This window comes from Lithobates pipiens, unplaced genomic scaffold (genome assembly GCF_037356315.1).
Source record: "Lithobates pipiens isolate NorthernLeopardFrog02 unplaced genomic scaffold, aLitPip1_a1.2 Scaffold_13, whole genome shotgun sequence".
Lineage (NCBI taxonomy): Eukaryota > Metazoa > Chordata > Amphibia > Anura > Ranidae > Lithobates > Lithobates pipiens.
Genome location: NW_027507718.1, coordinates 290,264,188 through 290,289,755, shown reverse-complemented (window position 1 = coordinate 290,289,755; position 25,568 = coordinate 290,264,188). Strand labels below are relative to the sequence as shown.

General features: G+C 41.6%; 1 protein-coding gene across 16 annotated transcripts in view; it reads left to right on the top strand.

Moving 5' to 3' along the window:
- Positions 1 to 25,568, top strand: part of CAMK2D (calcium/calmodulin dependent protein kinase II delta) — a 375,227-nt gene that overhangs the window by 202,911 nt on the left and 146,748 nt on the right. For 9 of the 16 annotated variants that reach the window (XM_077476793.1, XM_077476800.1, XM_077476795.1 and 6 more), the window contains exons 6-8: positions 2,852 to 2,924; positions 9,358 to 9,460; positions 14,639 to 14,722. In XM_077476793.1, coding sequence (XP_077332919.1) covers positions 2,852 to 2,924; positions 9,358 to 9,460; positions 14,639 to 14,722 — 260 coding nt within the window. Of the gene's footprint in view, positions 1 to 2,851; positions 2,925 to 3,577; positions 3,651 to 9,357; positions 9,461 to 14,638; positions 14,723 to 25,568 lie in introns of all 16 variants that reach the window. The other 7 variants (XM_077476794.1, XM_077476792.1, XM_077476797.1 and 4 more) reach the window with 1 other exon arrangement.

Here is a 25,568-nt window from a genome sequence, read left to right as displayed (position 1 = left end):
GTGCAATTATATGGCCTACTTGGCAATCTTCCTGGTCAGTTAGATCATGTGACTGACTTTATTTTACCTTTTCTATTGTAGTCTGGGAAAGTTTATGTATCTTATTGCTGTTAGCGTTCTCACTGACTAGACTAGACTATACTTAAAACACTGTGAGGTGTCCTTCCCAACGCTGTATCCTGGCCTAGGCCGACAAGGCCCAGGCCTAGTGCAGCACTTTGCATGGGGGCAGCACGGACAGAGTCCCCACCAGGTTGCGCTACACAGTTAGTGTAGCACCAGTCTTATGGAGCGGACTGGGCTGAGAGGCAGATTAGTCTAGCAGTGTTAGTCTAACACTGCTTCCGGTATGCAGGCGGCCGGCATTCCGCAACTGTGGGGGGGGGGGGGCGCTTCTAATTTTGACTGTCTTATCATCCTGGACCACAAACCTTCCTCACTGTGCTATATGTTTTCTGCTGCACCATTGGCATGGTTATATCGTATTAGTCCTCTCCATAAAATTATCAGAAATTTGTGCTTAAAGTAGAACTATAGGCAACACTTTTTTTTTTCATTTTGGATAGAATAAGGGAGGGTTTATTTTTTACCATCCCTATCCCATTGCAGAGATTTCCCTTCACTTCCTTCCCCATAGCCAAACAGGAATTGAGAGGAAATCTATGCAAATTAAGGACGTCTATTGCCCCCCCCCCCCCCCCCCCCGGCCCTCAGAACTAGTGTCCCTACTCAAAAATTGGGTCTTAAACGGCAAGGGGTGTGGCCTTGATAGGAAGGGGTGGGTCATATTTAAATTAGGGGGTGCGCGAGTTTAGGGCAGCACAAAACCTAAATACACTACTGGTCTTTACTTGCTATGCTGTTGTGACACTACATTGTGGCAAATGTGAAAGGTTAGAGCATTCTACTTTAAGAACTCTTTTACACTGAAATGCCACTAAAACAGTGATAAAGTGGCAGTCATTGTTGCAGTGCTTTAGCGGCACTTTCCAGGTGCTAGCGGGCCAAATTTTTTAAGGTAATGCGACCTTAAAAAGAAAGAAGACAGACCAGTTTTGCAGCACTTTCAAGGCGCTTTTAAAGGGGTTGTAAATGTAAAAAGTTTTTTCACCTTAATGCATTCTATGCATTAAGGTGAAAAAACATCTGCCTGCCCCCCCAGCCCCCCTGTTTTACTTACCTGACCCCTCGAAAGTCCCGCGCTTGCCCCCGACGTCCTCTTCACTGCTCAGCCTGGCAGTTGATTGGCTGAAGTGGATGGATTGAAAACAGTGCAGCCATTGGCTTGCGCTGCTGTCAATCACATCCAATGATGTGGCGCGCCGGGGGCGGGGCCGAGTGATACAATGAGCGGCTATAGCTGCCGGCTGTATCACGGGAGTGCGCTCGCAAGAGCTTCTCACCATGCGAGAGAGCTCGCATGAACGTGAGAAGTACTTGTGGGGGGAAGCCGAGACAGCCGCCGAGGGACCCCAGAAGAGCGAGCTGTACAGTGAAGGTAAGTATAACATGTTTCTTATTTTAAAAAAAAATATAAAATTCTCTTTACAACCCCTTTAAGGCATTTTGGAAGCACTGCCCATTCAGTTCAATGAGTAGGGATATTTGTATCGCTCCCAACCTGCCCCAAAGATGCTGCTTGCAGCACTTTTTCTAACGTCCCACAAGTGCACCACCTGAGTGTGAAAGCACACATTGTAATGAATGGGAGCCAGTTTTCAGACGCTTTTCAGAGGCTATTTCTAGCGCTAAAACGCCTGAAAATTACCTCTGTGTGAAAGGCGTCTTACATTGGTGTGCTGCAATACTCTGCTGACTAAGTTCTGTCCCTTTAGAAAATCATATTTAGAATTAAAAGTATGGGCTTTATAACAAATGTCTTTGTACAAGCTGAAGCATGAATTTTGATTCTTATAGAAAATGCACAAATTCGATATACATTCTTGTTGATTTACTAAAACTGGAGAATGCAAAATCTGGTGCAGCTGTGCACGGTAGCCAATCAGCTTCAGCTTGTTCAATTAAGTTTTAATAAAAATCCTGGAAGCTGATTTGCAGAGCTGTACCAGATTTTGCACTCTCCAGTTTTAGTAAATCGACCCCCTTTGTGTTTAGTGTTCAGTATTTCATGGGAATCACTGTATGTATCCAGACTCCGTTGCTGTCTCTTGTTCAGATACACAACGCAGCCTCTGTAGACCAAGACTGCCTTGTATTCTCTATAAGCCATCAGTGTTGTATAATGCTGCGCTATACCATCCTCACAGACCAGTTGCACAGGTTTTATGTATTGGTTTGTGAGCATAAATACTCTGCAGTTGACATCAAACAAAGCTATCATTAACTTTGTCCTGATTTAAGATTGTAATTCTGCAAACTTTCTTTTATTTATGTATTTTTTTAATCTTTTAGAAGATTAAAATACTTCCTATGTTCATTTTTTTTCTGATGTTTCTCACAAAGTTCACATTTCCATAACCCTACTGTGATCAACCCTTGATTAACTGAGAAAATAGTTATTTTATAAAAAAAAAAAAAAAACAACACAACAGTGTTGAAAATGTACTTATTATTCATTGTCCCCTTCTTACTAAGCATGGAATGTGCATGTTAATTTTCCTTTATGTAATTCCATGTATAGATAATAAGTACAATTTCATGTATTTCCTGATCACATGATAAATGACAGCACTGTTATATGTCTGATGTGTGCATGTTCTGTCCAAATACAGTGTAATTCAATTCTGCCTGATACATGCAAATGTCTTTGTGTATGTTTTCTGTTGAATGTACATTGTTAATATTTTGCCTTTAATGTTTCCCCTTCCGTTCTGCCCTTGTATCTTCACAGTCATTGTATACAGCAGATTCTAGAAAGTGTAAATCATTGTCATCTTAATGGCATAGTTCACAGAGACCTAAAGGTCAGTATCTGGTGCTAACAAGTTGCCTAATGCTGTGCTTAGGGTGGAAATGGCTGAATTGTATCTTTTTCTGCCCGTTCTTACCCTTCCTCTCTTAAAATGTTACATCGAGGTATGTGCATGATGTCTGCAGGCTCCATATTCATCATGGCTAGCAGTATAATTAGATAATAGGTATTCCAACTGGGTGGTGTATATATATTGTACATGATGTATTTTAAGAGTTAAGGTTTGTCATGACATTTTATGCAGTCTGCAGACTTCACCCCCACTTCTGTCCTCAGACATTGGGTTACGATTGCAAAACAACTGGCAATATTTAAGACTTGGTTATTTCAATAAATAAAACAACATTTAAAGTTATTGAAGTAATTTACTAAAAATATACCATTGTTAAATACAAAGCCATTTAAATACCCTAGCGGGTTTGCTTGGCATTCTTCAAATTATTTAATAAATAAATATATATATATATATATAATATTTATTTATTTATTTAATCTCCTGGTTTTTATGTAGCACAGATAAATAGAGAGTCATTTTAAAGAATGCCAGTTGTTTGCTTGTTGTACATTTGAACCAATTCTTCTGAGAGTGTACAGACAGTGGGTGTAAGCTTGGAACTAACACACACCCCTGGTGTTTGCATGCAGTCATTGCATTCAGCAGATCTTGGAGGCTGTGCTGCACTGTCATCAGATGGGCGTAGTCCATCGAGATTTAAAGGTAAGTGACTGCTTCATGAAATGTTATCTTTGATGGAATGGCAATGTTTGGCTACTGTTCAGCATGTGTGACTCTGCATTGTGTATCGTTATTCTAGCTTTTCTGATTTGCTAAAATTGTGGAAGCATCGACTATAGTGTAACATATTTTTTAAAACCACTTGAGTATTAATTAGCCTGTGTAGGCCTTTTTTTATTAGCAGACCATTTTTTCACTTTTCAGCTCTGTTACAATTATTTCGTCATGTAACACTGTACCCAATTGAATTTTATAAAAAATTTTGTGAGATTGAGCTTTACTTTGGTGATTTTTAATAACTTTTCAATTTACTACATAAAGGAAAAAAGACTGAACATTTTAAAAATAAATGTAATGTTTTGGCTATCACCCAAAAATGGCAGGACATGGCAAAAAAAAAAAAAAATTAACCACTTTTTCAAAAGCAGATACCCCAAAGTAATTTTTTTTTCCATACATTTTTGTAAATGAAAAAAACATGCTGATATTGAGGTGGTGCCCACTAATGCCAAGTAGTAGCGATAAAAATCTTGCCCTGAAATATTTTGTGGTCTGTGGCATTTTTAAACCCATCATTGGTGGTCAGTTCCAATTTAAAATCCAACATACTTGAGTCAAACAGGATGTAATCCTTCTTCCACCATTGTGAGAGTAAGGTGGGGACTCATATATAAACACAGGCAGAGTTTACATTTTTAGGTGCTGTAATTGGCCAACCCAGTGATCAAAAGGGACAGAGTCACTCTGGTTGTATGCATTTTGCTTATGACCTTCACCACTGTCTAATGACATTGCAGGCATCGCTGGATGCTCATGTCTGCCTACCTCTCATTCTTTTATAATAGAACTAAAGAAAAGTTTAAAAAAAAATTTGGATAGCATAAAGACAGCCATAACGGAGCACATTTCTTTCCTTTCCTGCAACCAAGAACAGTGTTGACGGGAGAATCACTCCCACAGAACAATTGTGTTCTCACAGCGGGGGGGGGGGGGGGAGGAAGCCAACCTCTCCGGGAGAACACAGTGATTATTGCTAGTGTTCGTAACAGTAAGTAGCAATAATTGCATGTAAAATCAAGCAGGTTGGCTGTACCAAAGTTGATAAATTGACCAACTTAGTACATCCAACCTGCCCATACATGGTTTGGATCTAAGCAGGTTTCTGCTGATCTGACCGAGATTCAAACCATCTATGGCCAGCTTAAGGGAGGGTTATAACCCCTGTAAGGTTCATTGTTGCCACCTGTGTGCCATTAGGCAGAATTCCCTTCACTTACTGTCCCAAAGCCAAAACAGGAAGTGAGAGAAAATTCTTCTAAAGTGAAGCAATCCCCGGTTGTCACAAGGGTCATCAGAACTAGGGTCCCCATTAAAAGATATCTGGGGACAACCCAATATTTGGGATGACATTTTACTTTCATTGATAATGCTAAATCAGACAGATAGAGAGTGTGATTCTCCCTAACAGGCACAGACTGTAATCTGACAGGTGTTCTAATCTTATCCTCAGTCCTCAAGTACCCCCCAACAGGCCATATTATGGGAATTTCTCTTAGATAAAATAGCTGTCCAAAATACCAAGCCATTGACTCTGATTTAAAGCACCTGTGCAAGATAAAGGAAAACCTGCAACCTTAGTCCTCAAGTACCCCCAATGGCCTGTTGGGGGTACTTGAGGACTGAGGTTGAGAACCACTGTTCTAATCCATCTCCACACTATTCAAAACTAAAGAAAAGGTTTTTGCCTTCAGTTATATTCTAAAATACAGTGATAGTAATGTGAAAAGTATCCACATGTGAGAAGCTGCAAAATATAATTTCAATCGTGTGTGCTTTTAAAACGCACAGTGTAATTTAATTACCACAAAACAATGGCCAAATGCACCGTTTAATAATTTATACAAAATTAGAATGTAAATAATATAAAGTCCAGTCTAGTGCTGTACAGCTAATCCTCAGATATATTTGGAATGTTTGATTCTGTTAACGGTTCTAGCTAGTGGTTTCTTTAGTAGTATAAGATTGAGATTAAGTTGTTTTAATAGAGTTCTGAACGCTTGAAGGTTTTGTATACATAGTCGTACATAAATGCATACCTTGTCCAAAGCTATGTTATTATAGTTACTGAAAGATAAGTAATGAGGTATGTTGGGGTGCCCATCTCTTTTCTGATATACAGCACTGCCTGAACACTTCATATTATGGTTTCCTTACCTGGTATGGGTACAGGGAAATAAGATGAGGAGTGTGTCAATTCACTTAACATATTTAACAAACTTAAAAGACATGTTTTATGTCCAGATATAGATGTAAAAAAGAAGTAGCAGTAAGGAAGGAGGGCCATTGGGATTACATTACTAATCAAATTGCAAGTGAAACTATTATTAAAGTATTAGTTCACCTTTACAGAAAAAATGCAAAGGTGAACTAACCCTACCCAGTTCCCACCACAGGAGTTTCAAATCTCTGGACTAGTGGACTGGCTGTGCTGGCACTGACAGCTCATTATGGCCTGTAGTAAGTACAATGGGAATCAGGGGTTGAGGGATGGGTAGCGTGTACTGTGCCATATGACGTCCAGTCAGGATAACTTAACCAATGTGTGCACGTCATATTGCTATATGGGAAGTGGTTAAGAAAGGTTCCAGTTGTTGACCAAATCTTTGCTTAACCCCCTGGCGGTATTCTCGAGTCTGGCTCGGGGTGAAAATGTAGTACCATTACCGTTAACCCCGAGCCAGACTCGGGAACACATCGCAGGATCCAGGAAGAGGTTACTTACCTTGTCCCTGGATCCAGCGATGTCTCCCCGCAGTGCGAGCGAGCCGTCTTCCGCTCGGTCTATCACATCGCCGGGCTCCGTTCCCTGCGAGTGTTGCGACGCACGGGGATGGAGAAAGGTGCCAAATTCAAAAAGTAAAACACACACATTACATACAGTATAATGTAATCTTATAGATTACATTGCTGTATCTAATTATTTCACATCCCCTTTGTCCCTAGTGGTTTCTCCAGTGTCCTGCATGTAGTTTTATATTATAAAAACGGTTCTTTCGGCCTGGAAACTGGAAATTGTCCATAGCAACCAAAACTGTCCCTTTACATCAAAAATAATTTTAGACCCGCTAGAAAACAGCGATAATAAATTAGAATCACTCCCAGAATTGAGCGATATCAATTTGTGGGGAGATCCGTCATCAACCACTGAAAAGTAATGACAGTGACAATTCTGCAACTGAGCAAATTTTAGTGTTTTTGATTTGATTACATTATTGAATCATTTTTATTATTGTTATATTTTTATTTGGTATAATTATTTATAGTTATTTATTATATTATAATTTATGATTTAATTTTTCAAATTTTATCATACCCGGGATGTCTGTTAGACTCTGGTTTGGACAGATTTAAGTGAGTTATTCCTAAGAATTACAGGCCTACAATATAAAACGCCAAATTTTCATGCAAAATAATGGTACCGCTTTCAGCACCTAAAATCTGAAATAATCATACCGCCAGGGAGGTTAATAATATGTTTTGGGGTTCATGAATGATTGCAACTTAAAGGATTTTGGCTATAATTCTCCTGTGGATCACAGGAATGCAGTTTGTCCTGCACCCTTGTCATCTGTTTTCAGCTAACAGCGGGCTAAAGTCCAATGTCAGCTGACGTCACTCAGCTAGTCCAGGCTCGGGAAAATTTTTGACTTTGCAGTCGGAACCCACCCAGAGGCCTGGACCGGCAGCATGCCACTGAGAGCCTGAGCTAGCCCTTCCCGCCTCCTCCAAAGTCCAGCGCTCCAGTGACTGAGAACTGAGTGATCAGTGGTTGAGAGCCAGCGGGGGGCACTGCAGCCGGGATCGCTACTACAGCCATCCAGTTGAGTATGATTTTCTTTTTTGCTATTCCCTTACTTCTCACTTAAATCCCAACTTCTGCCAAAAATGTACTCTTTGATAGACTTGGGAATAGTAAATTCTTCTGTTCATTTTGTATTGCTTTCAGTGAACCTGCTGGGAAGAGAAATAAAGGCAGGCAGCTGTCAGTGGAACAGGAAGACACAGACAGAAACAGCCAGTGTTGAATGTTCTTTACTTTCTAAAATAGCTTTTTTTGTTTCTTGTTGCGGTCTGTCACCTTAATGAGGGATTTTCCCAAGACGACACATGCACAGAAACAAAAGAATTCAATACAATACAATTGCATCACTTCCAAAGTTGTATTTTGTCATATGACAATTTTTGTATGTTTAGTAACATCTTCCTTATCGATATGAAACTAGCATGCAAAAAAAAAAAAACAGACAGAAAGCGAGGGTAGGCTCCCCAATAAGGACATAGACCACAAATAAAAACCTGAAAAAGATTTATGCACTCTCACTCTTGCTAAGTCAAAAAAATAGAAAGTTTGGCTGAATTTTGGCTTTATCTACAAAATTATTAATGCTTTTCTGCTACATTAACCCCTTCTTTACACTGCTCACATTGCTATGCTAGTCAGTATTAGACAAGACTCCATATATAATTTACCAATGCATGTTAAAACAATGTGAGCTGTGATGGAAGGGCATTTACTGAAACCCTCACACTTGCAAATTGACATTCCTTAGGCAAATATGATAGTATCATCATTCACGTTTTAATATATTCCTTTTTATTGAAGACAAGTCACTAAAGTTGGCCATACATTGATCAAAATTCGTCCAATTCAGGAGGGACTGGTGAATTTCAGTACATGTATTGCCACATGTGGATGAACAGAAGTCAGTCTAGCGGCCAACTTCTGTTCAACCACCCTGTTGGAAAAAAGCTGTTCAACCAGCACAGCAAGCTATAGACTGCAGTGCTGATCTATGTATTCTGACGGCACAGAAGCCTCCCCACTTGTCAGAGTACGATATGGCTGGGAGGATTCTTTAATCTACCTTTAATGGGGACATTGGGTCAGTTTGGACAAAAAAACACCTATGTATGCCCTACACAACATATTCATATTTAGGTTTACTTTTTTCCCCATGCTATTGTGTGTTGTGTGAAATGTATGTGAGCATTACTGTACTTAGAGTAGAGTGCTTAATTTTACATATTGTAAACATCACCAAAATGAATGTAGCCAGCCTGGGTGGTAAATTAACATGCACAAAAACAATTTATAACCTGTATTGAGTAGTCGAAAAATAATTATAACACAAAACGACAACAAATTGATTGTCAAAAAAATGTACTTTGAGCACAGTGGTGTTCACTGTTTCATTTTATTTCCTAATGCTCTAAACGTTATTCCAAACACCAGTTCAAATAGCATACAGTCAGAAATCAACTTCCTTTATCAGACTACAATAACAGAAATCTGATGGGCTGCTATGGGTAAAATTTTTGTTCATATATCTTCACTGATATTTGCATGACATTATTGAATAAGCCCCTCTACTCCATTTTAGGTTTGGTTTATGCATGCAATTCTAGTTATTGTGATTATTTTATAGAATGTAATAAGCAAACAAAATTATTTTTTGGGGAATTATAATTAACCTTAGAAATCACCAATAATTTTAAGTGTGAAGAACATTACATTCCCATTGAAACCACATATTGTACATGAGATTTACAGTAATAGATACATGTATTGATCTGTATAGATTCTCTTCTCTAATCACATTTTTTCTCCAATTTTCTTTATAAATAAAAGCCTGAAAATTTGCTCTTAGCTAGCAAATCAAAAGGTGCAGCAGTAAAACTTGCAGACTTTGGCCTAGCTATTGAAGTTCAAGGAGACCAGCAAGCATGGTTTGGTGAGTATTTGCATTTTGTTTTACTGATTCAAGTTCAGTCAATATTTTTTGTCTGTTGAGCTGCCCACAGGCCATAACCAAATTAAAGGGTGGGAATAACGCAGATACTTGGGTATGAGAAATATGCTTGGTTATGTGGTCACGTAGTAGCCTGACTTATCCAAAACCCAGTGACATATGATGTTTTAAAAGAGAAAGTGGTATATGCACTGAAACCACATTCTTTTACTAAAGATCTTGTACAGACAGCATATTTTTGTTTGTTTTTCTTTATTAGTGAATGCTTTTAGAAGTGTGGTAATCAGTTGCAGACTGTGGTTTTGTTGGTCTCTAGCAAAACACATTGACACTAAATGTCCAAATACTTCTTACCCATCCAGACCAATTTGACAGCCTGCTGCTCTTGTAAAGAAAATGACAACCAGATTCTAATGTGTTCTGCATCATGTGATATGTGGATACGTGATTGCATGAGGCAGAAGAATGTGCGTAATGTTTCCCCAAAACTTAAATAAGGTACCACGCTGATAAATAGGTCTAAGTAAGGAGGCTGTATTACTTTAAATTCATAATAAGGAAATATATATATATATCTGTTGCTGGCTCGTGCCCTGGATGCTTAGGTAATACAGCTCCAGAGTCTTAAACGACACTACTGGCAATGCAACTTTGCATGTGAAATTGCTTTTAGGATCCATATACACTGGTTACTTCTAGAGGCGTTAAGCATTTTTTTAATGTCTTTACAAGAAGCTAATGTTATCCTATGTGTTCATGCGCATTAGGTAGTCTAGAGGTGTTGTTTAAGCTCAGCGTTTAGAGGCAGAAAAAAAAATCCTTTGGTTTGCATTATTGAGATGCCAGGCTTTTTTTGTTTTCTAATGTTTTGTTGTAAAAACGCTTATAATGCTCCTAGACGCTGCTACAAGCTGCTCAACAAGGGCACAATAATGGTAAATATGGGCTTTTTTTATACAGCGTTTTCTGGCAAGGTAACAGGATTTTCTTTTTTTTACGCCAGTGTACATGGATCCTTAATAGTTCAGCTGACAGACTTAATAGTAAGCACTAGGTCAACTTTTTGAATTCCATTCTTGCCTTGTCAAATATTGTGGGTATGCTGTACAAATATCTGCTCCAACATCCACCTATTCCTACAGCAAATACAAGCAGACTAGTTTTCATCCTGAAATGAAACATTTCATAAATAATGGCTCCTCATACTCACATTCGGTATACGTTCCCTAAGTTAAAATGTAGCGATCGGTATCATTGTTTCACTATATATTTTTATAGTTCAAATCTACATTTTATATTTTTGTATGGTGCTTTTTTCCAGCAGTTTAGTTGTATTCTTCCAATAATAAAGCAGACAGAAATAAACTGTATGGTATGTATCAATATTGTGTGTTTTTACATGCATTGTAACACACACTGCTATGTGACAAAAGCATGTTTTGTCCCAAGGACATACTTGTTTCTTCAAGAACAACATGCGTAGATACTCAGACCATCATCATTGGCTTCCAAGCTTCCATTGTGGATTGGATAGGTTTATAAATACATTTAGCCAAAATTGTTAGCAGCAATTTTACTCATTTACTTATTTTGGTACATTTTAAAGGCAGGTGTGACTTGAGAGGTTTTTTTTTATACTCTTTAGATAATGCAATCCCCTTTTATGACATTACAGTGCCCTTCACTGTGTGCTAGCTAGCAGTGTTATTTTATGCAGCTGTGGAATAATCACATAGCTGTAGCTGAAAATTCCCTTTTAACTGAGATAGACAGTCTTCACAATTTCTCCCTATCCTCGGTTCCTTGCATGCTGGTTGTAAGCCACAAGCCAATGAGTCATCTTGTGTGTTTATTTACCATTTAGCAAACTCATTTGGCAGACAGCACTTTATAAACTTTGCCTGAATGTGAATTGAATGATCTCAGTATTGTTAGTTTCTAAAGCACTTTTTATCCCTTTACCACTGACACCTGTGTACTTTTCTAAAAAGTGGAAGATAGAAATAATGCATAGCAATACTTTTCATCTTGGTCATAATCAGAGTGGTTATCCAATATACAAAAGTCTGGGGTAACGGAATTGCAGAAAAGTAGATACTTATCGGCTTTAATGCTATGATATGATGGCTGTACTATATGTTGTGTATTGTATTGTGTAAAGTGAAAAAATACAGGACCCCAGTATGTTGACTATACCAAAAGATAACATGCAGTTATACAAGGAAGGCGACCCAATTAAAAGCACTAATTGTGTTCATCCCCCTCCCCCTGTGTCACATACTTGAGCTGACACTGAAATTACAAGGTTGGCCTCTCTTGTATCTCCAGCCCAGGCCCCACTGGAAGTGAAACAGAGGGTGCCAAGGGACAGGAGGAAGTGCTTGCAAGTGTAGCTCAGGGAACTTGCAGCAGGAGATGCGATTCCAAGGCAGCAGAAGAATCATCAGATCTGGAACTGTAGCCATGCACAGCAGGTTAGCTTAGGTTAAGGAAGCACTCCACTTGTGCTGTGGGGCCAGGGTGTGTGGCTGGTCAGAGCTCTCGGCAAACATGCAGCAGGAGCGTGGTGCAGAACTGCAGCAGCAGACAGCCGGGCAGACACTCGAGCAGGGCTGTAAGTCAGGATCGGAGGCAGGAATGCGGTCATCTGATAGCCAGGGTCATCAACAGGCGGCCAATGAGGTACCAAATCAGGAGTAGAGCCAAAGTCAGAAACTAATGACAAGACAGAAGAGGAATCCGATGTCAGGTCAGGAGTAAGCCGGGTCAGCAACCAAGGTAACACACTTGAGGTACACAGGACACAGGGAAAGCTGAAGACCAGTCTGCATAGAGCACAGGCAGAAGCATCCTTAAATAGCCCCTCTGGCGCCAAGAAACATTGTGTGCGCGCCCATTTGCATGCACGTCTTCATGCGCGAATGCGCATTCCTTTTTGCCTATCTGTGAACATTCATTCTGACATGCACATTTCTATTAGCCAAACGTCTTCTTACATGCACATTTCTATTAGCCAAATGGGTGGTTGGTATTCTCTGACACCCTGATCTACATTTCTTTCTTAGGCCTCATGCACTGGACGTTTTACAGTTACTTTTAGGGCCATTTTCCAGCCTCTAAACTCCCCTGCGTGTTGGCCTATATGACGATGCCACCTAGGCTTTTATCAGCGTTTAGTTGCAGGAGAATTGAGGCAGGACAAAAAGAAAAAAAAAACTCTGGCAGAGCGTCCAGGAGCAGCACAGTTTTGGCATAAAAAAGGCGTCTGCATCTGAACTTGACTAAACACGCTTAAACGCTATTGCGTTCAGCACTTCAGTATTTATTTATTTTAATAGCCAGAATAAATTAAAATTCTTGCCAATGAAATAAAGGCCCAAACGCTGCTCAACTCTGCTAAACTGGTTTAAAAAAGCAGCTTAGGTGAGTTTTTAACACTGAAACAACGTTCTACAAAAAATCGGTGTGTATGAGGCCTTATAAGCAGCCTGCAAAAATGTTATTCTTTATTAACTATTTTCACTGCCAGTACATTGTGAAGTTTATTATTGACAATCTACCTATAGAGTGCAGAAGCTATACTAGAAAAATAGATAATTTACTAGATGGTTGTTCATTAGGAACCCACATGATCCTTCAAAAAATACCTTAAATGCGTAGAAAACCTGTTCAGTAGATGGAACCATCTGAGCTCTCAAAAACACTAAGCCCGGGTTCACACATGTGGGTTGCGAATTGAAGCTCTGGTTTCACAGCGAAGATAAATATCAGTTGTTCAGAGGTTCCTCTGCGTTTTAGCTGCGGATCAGTGAGCAGGGAGTGGGCGGAGGTGTAGTGAGGAGAAGAAACGGAATGCATCTGCGAATCAGATGCGTTCCCATAGAAGATAATGGGCTTGTAATTCGCACCGCAATGCCCAGAAAACGCACACTTTTTTGTGCAATGCGCAGTGTGAATGTGAGTGCAATGCACATATGTGAACCAGATTCATTCAAATGAATGTATTTTAAAATGTCCTGCGAATTGAATGCAGTGTAAGCCACATCTAATTCGCATAGGTGTGAACGGGGGCTAAAACATTTTAAATACACGCTCATAATTACTAACTGACCACACCAACATAAACAAGTCTTACAAATCCTAGCCATCTTCACATAATCTGTATATATTCTTATGGACGTACTTTTCACACATGTACATATCCAGTAAGTTATATACCTAGCGACATACTGTATCTGTTTCCAGGTGCAATATACAGCTGATTAATGTAGACCTAAACAGATATTAGGGTGGTTAAGAGTTACGTTTAAGGTTAGGCATTCAGGTTTCATTTAGAGGAGAGATAGGGTTAAGTGCTAGAGAATTAAATGTAAAGTTAAGTGTTGGAGATTACATGTTGATGTGGAAGAAAAGTCTAACACCCACTATACTTAAAAATGTCTCCTCCTACATATCCTACATACAAAAAGAGCTGTGTACTTGCCTCCTTTTAATCCACTCTTGTGATCCTGCAGCTCCAGCTCCCCTGTGTTAGTGAACAGCTGTTGCAGGGGAGAGGAGGAGGTGCCAACAATGGCTGGGTCATTGGAGCCTGATGTCATGGCTCCCAGAATTCACAGCCGCTGTTGACCACTTCCTTACACAGGGGAGCCAGAGCTGCCGGACCAGGTGACCAGACTGGACCGGATTAAAAAAAGGTAAGTTTGCAGATCTTTTTTAAACAGGGTATGCTGGATAATAGGTAAGAGGAGAGGGAAGGGGATATTTTTAAGAATAGTTAGTGTTAGACTTTTCTTTTTTATTTTCAAGGGTAGCTTAGGGTTATGTTTCATGGTAGGGGTGTGGTTTAGGGTTAGATGTAGGAGGTAAGTTAAGATCACGCCAAAGTATTTGGTCTGATGTCCACAAAGTTTGATTTTGAACTCATCAGATCATAGAACTTTCATCTTGATAACTTTAAAGTCTTCCAGGTGGCTTCTAGCAAACCATAGGCAAGATGTTATGTGAGTTTTATTTAACCGTGAATTCCTTTTGAAACTCTTTGTTACAATTTGTCCTTTCCACACGCCCTTTGGCACCTGATAGCTACTATTCATTTATTTTGCCTTGAAAATATGTATTTGGCACATTTATAAGTTTTTCATTTTTATTGTTCCATAGGCTTTGCTGGAACTCCAGGTTACCTGTCTCCAGAAGTTTTACGAAAAGACCCCTATGGGAAACCTGTGGATATGTGGGCATGTGGTAAGCCATTATTTGTTGCAAGATTGTTTTCCAAATACTACAAAGTTATTCTTGCAAGTAGAATCTGATGAGTAAACCAAACATTTGGTATAATATTATGTCTGTTCTAGTTCACCTTTGATCATTAGCAATTGTATTATATAAGTCTGAATATGAAAAAACATTTAACGTGGGAAAAAAATAAGACAATTGTGTGGTCATGTGTATAAGAATATAGATATTTGAGTAAAATGGAATTCAAAGTTCAGTGGACCATTCCTTGTCAATCCATTTGTTGTTAGTTTGTGTTCAGACTTCCAGAACTTTTTGGTTTCTTTCCTTTGCAGTATTTAGTAAAAAGATGATGATAAAAAGTTTATACTTTGTAATGCAAACATGCTAATATTGCAAGTTAAAAGAAAAAAGCTGTCGGATGTAGGATTCTCTATTACCCCTTGGTTTGATCATAGCTTACTGCATAGTTCAAAGGTCATAGGCTTTCCACACATCCCCTACATTTGCATAATGAGTAGAGTCATAGCAAAGAACAAAGTGGCTCCTTCCCATTTGATTGACAACTTAAATTAGTAAAACAAGTAACAAATGGCTAATAAAAAAAGCTGGAGGGAGCCTTCTCTGCTTCTATCTTTGGATGCAGAGAAGGCTTTTATTAGAGTAAATAAGCGGTTCTTGAGAGAGGTCTTCCAAAAATATTGCTTTCTCAGGTCTGATAAACTCAAAAATTAGGTCCCTATACTGGGCACCTTCCACTAGGGTCTTCTGATGTCCTTACTATTACTAATGCACGAGACAGTGATTCCCCCTCTTCTCTGTGAACTTTGCGTTATTCGAGGAACTTTAGCGAGGACTGTTACTACAAACTCAATGCAAATAAGTCACAGATACTAGGCCTCTGTCTGGGCTATTGAAGTTATTACATTGTTTTGTATAGAGAGTCTCTCCTCAGCTTCGCAGCAATTTGATCTTAACTACAGAAAAGTTCTATTCTCTTTACCTCCAAGAACGCCATAGCTTAAAATATTATGAACATTCTAGAGCTGGCAGAACAACGACTTTCAAAATGATCAAAACTACCCAAATTGCTCTATTTATTTAGAACAATTTTATTCCTCTACCAGCGTCATTTCCTCTTCATTACAAAGGACAATCAACCCTTACACTTGTGGTGGTAACTGACCTAGGTGTCCCTTTTCCACCAAATATAATTAAAGGATGGGACTCTCCGTCTACTACATAGCTTCAACCTTAGGTCAAATACAATGCTGGTGAAACCCTTCTAGTGGTAAATCTTGTCACATACAGAATCCTCCTTAATTCCTGAACATGATCCTAAACGACTTCTTCTGGCCTTTAAACAAGGTTTCTCTATCGTTCACTGACTGACACAGCTCCATTATTCTTGACCATAGGGTTGTTACGTCACCTTCAGGAGAGGACTAGGCAGAACATGTTATACATGTGAAACAAAAAACAGAACTTTATAGTTCTGCCCAGGGGGCGGTCCCTCCAGTAACAATCCCTCAGCCTGTTTCCTGTAGCTTCAGTTTTTTTCTGCCTAGTGAAGGAGATGGACCTAGGAACCCTGCGGCCCCGTGGCTCCTGGGATTTTTTTGCTGCAGTTTGCCTTTTGCGCAAGATTTTTGGATCCTGTGATCTACTATTAACAGCCGGCTGGGTGACAGGCTGGATACCCTTATCCTTGTAGTCTCCCCAGCCTGGCCATCGAGCGTGTGCAGACCATAGCTATGTGCTTGGTTGGCCACGACATGCCCTTCAGGCTCCAGGGGTGGCCGGTGAGCGCAACACTCCAGGGCACACATATGACCAGGCTACTGATGTCTGTGTCATGGTGTGCCATGGCCAGCAGCCACCCCGTACTCTTCGGGATTGGGTCTGTGATGGGATGTCCCCAGCTCATCCGGATGGTAAGTACAGCTCTCCCTGCCTCGGAGGGGTTGAGCAGCTGGGTATTCCCTGGGAGGTTGATTCAGGGGTCCCTCTCCTCACTCTCTTCTCTGCCTGTCCCTATCTTCCCCCCCCCGTGGGGGATGCTGCATGATGGGCTGCTGAGCGGTGTGTGTGCCTGTAGCCAGGGGTTCCCCAGGGGGCTCTTACCTGGATGGGGGGCTGCGCTGGGTGGCTGTGTCCCTGGATGTCTGTTGTCTTCCCACTGGGTGTCTGGAGGTCTGCATATGCTGATAGCCATATCGCTGTTCTGCCGCCATTTTCAGTGTCCTTTCCCTTTGTAAAGTTATTTGTCGGCCATTTTTGTTGTAGCCCAGCGTGGTTTTTATGCCCAGCGCTGGTCCCTGCTGCTTAGAACAGCATAGTTTCTCACTCAGGACACCTGGGAGCTGACACAGGACGCAGGCACTTGTAGCTGAACAGCACAGAATTCGGTCAGGGTGGTGAGTCCTGCGGTGGGGGCCCCTCAGTCTGCAGCAGCTAGGAGGGTGGGACTGTGCACCTGTCCTAAGTCCCCAAAGGTGGCAGACAGGGTGGGTCAGCATGGCTTCAGAAACTGGTGTTTCTTCCCCTGAACTCCCGTCAACTGCAATCAGTTCATCTGCAAACAGTGCAGTGCCTTTGGACGCTTTGCTGGCGGTCCTTGATACGTTCGTTGCCAAGATGGAGATGGTGTGCGGGCACGAAGGTGATAAAAAGCATCCCCTGCCCCCCCCCCCCCGCCCTCCGGGGAGAGCTCTGACGCAGACTAGGGGCCCCGCTGAGACTGGTGGCCCCTGCTCTGTCATTTCAGATGACGCTGACCAGGACCGATCGGACGATGAGGATGAGTCCCCGTCCAGGTCTGCGCAAGATAAAGCAGTTGGAGCGCTTATCACAGGTGTGCGTGATACCCTGAAAATTCAGGATACAGCAGATTCTTCTGCTGAAGCAGCAGTCCCTTTTGGGTCCCGTAAGCCAGCCCGTGCACCTAAGGTGTTTCCGTATTTGACTTATTTAGATAAGTTCATATACAAGGATTGGGGAAGACCGCAACGGACCTTTTCGGCCCCAAAAAGTATGGCAGTGCGTTACCCCTTTGAGGAAAGCCTTCTTAAAAAGTGGTCTGCTCCTCCGGCCGTGGACCCCCCCAGTATCCAGGTTAAATAAAGTAACCAGGAACCTGGTACAGGGGGCTCCTGCGTTTAAAGACCCCACGGACAGGAAGGCTGAGGCAGTGGCCCGTTGTTTACAGTTGTGGGGTCAGCAGTGCGACCAGTACTGGCCTCAGCACTTGTGTCACAGACACTTTCTGAGTGGACAAAACTTTTGCACCGCGAGTTGGGGAAGCAACAGGCCTCCCCTGTCTGCGTGGAACTAGCAGACCAGTTAGTGCAAGACCTTAAGTACGTTTGTGATGCGGCCCTGAATATGCACCCTCTGTTATCCAGGGCTTCAGTGTGAGCAGTGGTGCTGAGGTGCCTGATTTGGCTAAAATGTTGATCTGCGGACCAAGCATCTAAGAAAGCCCTGACGTATCTACCCTTCCTTGGTGAGCGGCTCTTTGGAGCCTCATTGGATGATATCATTAAGAATGCCACAGGGGGAAAGAGTACCTTACTCCCGCAGACCAGGAAAACTAAGAAGCCACGCCGCAGGCAAGGGCCCTCATTTTCCGCTCAAAAAAGGCGTTATCGTTCGCCCGGGGCTTCGGCTAAATGCTCCCATCCTGACAGGATGACCTCTGAGGGACAAAAGCATCCCTGGAACCGCAAGCCTAACAAGCCTGCAAGCAAAAGTACTACCGCATGAATGTTTGCCCCCGTCTGTCTCTCGGCTGTCCAACCAATGGGTCTGCAAACTGATTTCTTCTGGCTACAAGATAGAGTTCCTCTCTTGGCCACCAAACAGATTCTTCCCCTCCAGCATACCTTTACTCCCAGCTCGCTGGGAGGCCCTAATGGGGGCAGTAAGGGACCTGCTAAGTCGTGGGGTGATAGTGCCTGTTCCAGAGTCGGAAAGGTTCCAATCTTAGACCTGAAAGCCCTCAATTGCTTTGTAAAAGTACAGAGGTTCAGAATGGAATCAGTTTGCTCAGTGGTCGCTGCACTCCATCAAAGAGACTCCCTGGCATCTTTGAACATCCAGGATGCGTACCTACACATGCCCATGTTCCTCCGGCATCAGTGGTTTCTGTGATTTGCAGTTGGGGAAGCCCACTACCAGTTTGTGGATCTCCCCTTTGGCTTGGCATCAGCTTCCTGAGTCTTTACCAAGGTATTGGCTCCAATTTTGTCGTTGTTGTGACAACGTGGGATCGCGATTGTAGTCTACCTAGGTGATCTCCTCTTGAGATCATCTTCCACCTCAGAATTAGAGAAGGGTATGGTGATCACCATGCAAACCTAAAAAAAAAAAATGTATTTATTTACCTAGGCCTATTGCTGGACTCCATGGAAGCTAGAGTGTTTCACCCATCAGACAAACTGCAGACTCTCAGAGCCGTGGTAAAACTGTTGATGAACCGCAGGTGGTCATCGCTACGCTTTTGCATGCAAGTCCTGGGGCTCATGGTGACCTCCTTCAAGGCAGGGCCGTACGCCCAGTTTCATATCAGAAGGAGATCTTGACCAAATGGGACAAATCTCCGTTATCCCTGGATTGGCAGATTCGGGTGAGCCAGTCAGTCAGGGACTCCCTGCTCTGGTGGCTGAGGTCCCCAGGCACTTCAGTCCGGGAAGTCGTTCCTACCGCTACATTGGACAGTGATCACAACGGATGCCAGCCTGACCAGCTGGGGTGGAGTACTGGGAGTACAGTCGACCCAGGGCCTCTGGTCGAGGGAGGAATCCAAGTTGCAGAATCAATGTGCTCGAGCTTCCAGCAATCAGGCTATGCCTCTCCACATGGCCGATGAGACTTCGAGGGTGTCCGATCAGTATCCAGTCAGACAACGGCATGGCGGTGGCATATGTCAACCATCAAGGAGGAAGAAGCTCAGGTGCAGCACAGGAGGTCACTCACATTCTTCAGTGGGCAGAGCGACATGTACTGGCCCTATTGGCTATTTACATCCTAGGGGTGGAAAACTGGCAGGCGGACTACCTATGTCACCAGATGCTGGACCCAGGAGAGTGGTCGTTGCATCCGGAGGTGTTCAGGCTACTGTGCCTGCGATGGGGCACACCAAACATGGATCTTCTGGCATCCCATCTCAATTGGAAGGTGCAGAGATTCGTATCCAGGACAAGAGGTCCTTGGGCAGATGCTCTGGTGGCTCAGTGGGATCAGTACCGACTGATCTATGCCTTTACTCCGCTAAATCTACTACCACGTCTACTCCGCAGAGTGGAGACCGAGGGGATTCCAGTAGTTCTGATTGGCCCAGATTGGCCTCGGTGCCCCGGTACACTGACCTAGTACGCCTGGTTGTGGACGCTCCCTGGCGACTACCGATGCAAGAAGACCTTCTGTCTCAAGGTTCCGATTCTCCATCCTGCTTTACCATGACTGGTTTTAACGGCATGGCTGTTGAGAGCCAGGTGCTAAGGAACCGAGGCCTCTTGGACTCTGTGATTTCAACCATGCTGAGAGCATGGAAATCTTCTTCTCTGAGGATATACCATCATACCTGGAAGGAATGTGTGAAGAGAAAGGATGGCGTCCGTGCACCTATTCTATTTCCAGGATCCTGCTGTTTCTACAGCGATGAGTAGACCAGAAATTGGCTTTAAGCACCATTAAAGGACAAATTTCAGCCTTGGCTGTCTTTTTTCAATGACCCCTGAGCCTTCCCACATCAAGCGTCAGTTGCTCAAGTGTGTAAGGCGGCGACTTGGTCATCCGTTCACACGTTTACCAAATTCTACAAAGTGGATGTCAGCGCATCTTTGGATGCTTGCTTTGGCCGCAAAGTTTTGCAGGCGCCTGTGTGTGCACTTCTTGTTTTCTGTTTTTTTCTTAAAGTACAGGTACTTTTAAGTATAATGAACTGTTGCATTGTTAACCGCAAGTTCTGATGCAGATAGATAAGGTGATGACTCCCCTGTTAGGGAGCACTTCTGGTTGTAGGTGAAGTTTTTTATGCTGTTTCCACCCCTCATTATGACACTGCTTGGGGACGTCCCTATGGTCAAGAATAATGGAGCTGTGTCAGCCAGTGAATGATAGAGAAAATAGGATTTTTGTACTCACTGTAAAATCCTTTTCTCTGAAGTTCACTGACTGACACAGCACCCTCCCCTCCTATTGATTTACGTTATACTGCTTGTTGACTTACTGAAGCTGCAGGAAGCAGGCTGAAGGGCTGTTACTGGAGGGACCACCCCCTGGGCGGAACTATAAAATTCTGTTTTTTGTTTCACATGTATAACATGTTCTGCCTAGTCCTCTCCTTAAGGTGGCGTAACAACCCTATGGTCAAGAATAACTTCATGATATCATCACAATCAAACAACTACTTTCATCCCAAGGTGTTAAATCTTTTGATCCCCTCCATGGAGATTTTTCAGTCCCTGCTTCTGGCTACTTCCATCACTTCTTCTTTAAACGCACACTGGACCACCGTCTGTGTCCTATGTATGTACAATTGGTTGCTGTTATTGGATTTGCTGAAGACTTTGGCAGTTATGTCTCTTAAGTATCAAATGTGTGTTGTGTAAGCTGGTCTGATGTAGTCCCTATTGGACATGTACAAATTTACAAATTTAGATTAAATAAAGACTTTGCCTGATTAAAAAAAAAAAATAAGCTGGACCATGAAATTTTTTAGGATCAACACAATATACACATTCTTCTCTAGCCCCAAACTCCAAAAGAAGGGGGGGGGGGGATTTCCCTGTTCTATAATAGCCTTATAACAACAACTGTTATTGTTGATCGCTCTAAAAAAACCACAATGATTAAATGAGAAAATTAGCTGGATCATGAATATACGGTATGATCAACCTTGGAAACTAGCAATATCCTGCACTTATAGAGCATCTTGATGCACGAACCATTGGGAAGTTTCAAAAAATAATACATACTGTACATGGTACCTTACCTTTTACAAAATCTCAAAATTCGATCACTCGCATCCCTCTAAGGCAGTGGTCTCAAACTAGTGGCCCTCCAGCTGTTGCAGAGCTACAATTCCCATGAGGCATTGCAAGGCTGACAGTTACAAGCATGACTCCCATAGGCAGAGGCATGGTGGGATTTGTAGTTCCGCAACAGCTGGAGGGCCACCAGTTTGAAACCCCTGCTCTAAGGGCTGTAGAAAGTACAGAGAGATGGGTTCTCTCTACCATATATTCTGCTTCTGCAAATCCCTTTGCTCTTACTGGAACAAAATTTTATCCCTGATCACTGATATTACAGGTACTCTTGAGAAACTTTCTCCGGCACTTGCCTTACTACATTTGGGAATTGAGCATTTTCCCTCTTCATCCAGAACTTTTGTAACTTACCTCTTGCTAACTGATAAACTGGAAAATGCTGGATTATGGCATTCTGCACAACAACCAAGCTTTCTCAACACCTTTAAAGATCTAAACCTCAGATTTTCAGTGAAACAAATGATTGCACTGAAAAATCACTCGTACAAGGATTTCACCACTTTCTGGTGCAACTAGCTAAACAACCCTAATTGTTCTATCTACTCCGTATTTAGGCATGCTGGTCTTAAAGGGGTTGTAAAGGTTCGTTTTTTATTTTCTAAATAGGTTCCTTTAAGCTAGTGCATTGTTGGTTCACTTACCTTTTCCTTCGATTTCCCTTATAAATGTTTTTTTTCTTTGTTTTCTTTGTCTGAATTTATCACTTCCTGACTAACCACCAGCTCGGATGATGGTGAGAAGTTTACTGAGGAGAAACAGGAAGTGAGATATTCAGACAAAGAAAAAAACATTTAGAAGGGAAATCAAAGGAAAGGGTAAGTGAGCCAACAATGCACTAGCTTAGAAGAACCTATGTAGAAAATAAAAAATGAACCTTTACAACCCCTTTAAAGTTTTCTTCAAGGCAGGGCCCATTAGTTTCCCTTTGTCCTTCTTCTAAAATTTCTGTTTGGACTGCAATCCTGATGCCACTCTTACTATTTAACACAGCATTATACATCTGTTCTTGAGACAAGCTTGAAGCCACTTTTTAACATTACATGTCTACTCGGTCTGCACCCTGTAAGCTGTGATTTGTTTATTATATTTCTGTACCTGCAGTGGCATTAACTATCATTATTTAACATGTATGATACCTTTTTGTGACCTCTAATAAAGAATAAGTAAACTATAAAAAAAAGCAGGAGAGCAAAAGGATAAAGGTGGACATAGAACCCCCTTATTACTCACCCAATCCTCTCAAAAAAAAATAAAAAAATAGTTCCTGCAGAGGGAAATGATTACTTCCTTTCCCTTAGATAAAATGACCACCATTATCACTTCCCACCAATGCTGTGAAGTGGTAATAGAACGGACCTTGTAAGATGGCATATGGATAACATAAAATATGGATGAGGCAGAAGGTAACAGTTTTGCAAGTATGCACAAATTTAAATATGCAATTTCAGAGTGTTTGCATAAAAAAGATACTTTAGTTCTGCCTTAAAGAAACATGTTATGCTATTCTATGTAGCATGTAACAGACTTGTTTTGCTTTTCTAGATATTAGAGATGCTCAACTATTTCTATTATATTCATAAAGAGAATTCATCTGAAGTACTGTTCATACAGAAAATATTGTTTCAAGCGCATATCATATTAATGCAAAAATCTTGCCTCAGATTTTCATAGTGAAAGCAATAAAGTCAAATGGGGATATGTAGTTTATTTAAAGATCAGCTTGCTTCCTACTGCATAAACACTGGAATACAAATAACCGTTCTTAGGAATTTCAGTTAATAACAAGTAAAACACCACATGAATTTGTGTGTTGATGTTATAACCAATATGTTGGTCTTACTGCCAGTATCCCTATTATAAGCACACATTATTCTTTCATGTATACCTAAATTAAATCATATAGTGAAAAGTATATTTTATAATGAAGAATATATTTGAGATAATGTCCAATAGACTTTGGTAAAGCCATAGTACAGTGGCGGATTTTTTATTTTATTTCACTGTAAGAAATATTTATATAATTTATATGTAAAATATACTTTTTATAATCATATATCACAAGACACAGAGGTCCTAATATGCATGACTACTTGCTTATGCTGCCACCTTCAGGTAAAGGGACACTTGCCAAATAAAGGCAGGAATCCCTGCCCAGGCATACCACCTTCCAGTTCCACTAAGCCTGAGTTTTTTCTAGTGTCCTTAGTTGATGGATTTGTCTCCCTTTGTCTCTCTGAAGATTTCTGTAGTAGACTTTGCTCCTGTAAATCCTAGCCTGTTTCTTACACCCCATGTGGAGCTCAATCCATATCAGCATTACGGCCAGCAGGCCAACAGGGGCTGTACCTGGACCCCACATACAGGAACGGGGCAGCCTATAATGTCTGCTGGTCAGTGTAGTGTATCTGGTGACCTCATTAGCAGGGTACTCTAGACGTCTAGCGCAGTGATCCCCTTGGAAGGTAGACGAGTCCCTGAAGGCCCTGCAGGGCCTGCTCGCCATGATGAATAAAGATTTTTGTGGGATTTGTGCACATTGATGTCATTATACGTGTCTACATGGGTGCGAATTTCTCCAGTTCCTGGACACAGTTCACTTAAAATGGAGCTCCTGAGCTACAGATTCCTGATGGCACCACAATCTACTAACTCAACACATTCTGGCTACAGTTCTGCCACTTCTTCATGCAAACGCAGGAAGTATTTTGACATTGTCTACTGAAGGTGTGTGCCCTGCAGGTGTTCTGGCTTAGGCTGACACTCCTTTCAGCTGGGTGTTTCTTTCTCTCTGGGGTCCACAGGCCTTTTTAACCCTCAGCAAGGCATGACCTTGCACAGGCAAGAAGTAGGGTGAAGGACGAAGGAGCGGGCTCCCAAATTCCTCTTATCCGGTAGGAAAGACCCTTTTGGCCCTGTAATGGCTACCCAAAAGGTCAGATTCGTTCTAAATCCTTGGCCTTATCTGGTATTTACACTGTTTGTGGGGAATCCTGCACTTATTTTGTGTTAAGGGAGGAATTGTCTTCAGCCATATCTGGGCTACATGATCAGCTCTCAGGGATTTTCACTAGCTTGGAACTCCTGCGACTTTCCTTCCCTCCTACCCTTTTGTGAGAGGATGAAGCGTCTGAAAGACTATCGCTGTTTGACTATCTTTCCTAGGAAAGAAGTCAAATTGGTCTGGTAAGCAGATCACTTATGTCTGGGTGTTCATGCTTTCTTAAGTTTGGTGAAGGATCACAAATCTCTGTTGGATGACACGGTTATATTTGGAAGATTGACGTTTTTTTCCCATATTATTCTTCTATGGACTTATATGAAAATATTTGTTCACTATTATTTCTTCACTGATTTGGTTTTATGTTATATCTGTCACTTGGTTGGGACTATATATATTTTTATGTGTATAGGTGCACAATTTCAATTTACACTTTCTTATGTGACTTTTGTATGATTTTCATTGTTTAGTATAGGAATTAGTCAATGATTACCACTCAATACAGCACCCGCTATATCGAGTTTTCACTTAAATTCACAGTATTAACCACTTCACTCCAGCCCGGACCATTTTGCTGGCCAAAGACCAGACCACTTTTTGCGATTTGGCACTGCGCCGCTTTAACTGACAATTGCGCGGTCATGCAACGTGGTTCCCAAACAAAATTGATGTCCTTTTTTTTCCCCTCAAGTAGAGCTTTCATTTGGTGGTATTTGATCACCCCTGTGGTTTTTATTTTTTGCGCTATAAACAAAAATAGAGCGACAATTTTGAACAAAATGCATTATTTTTTACTTTTTGTTAT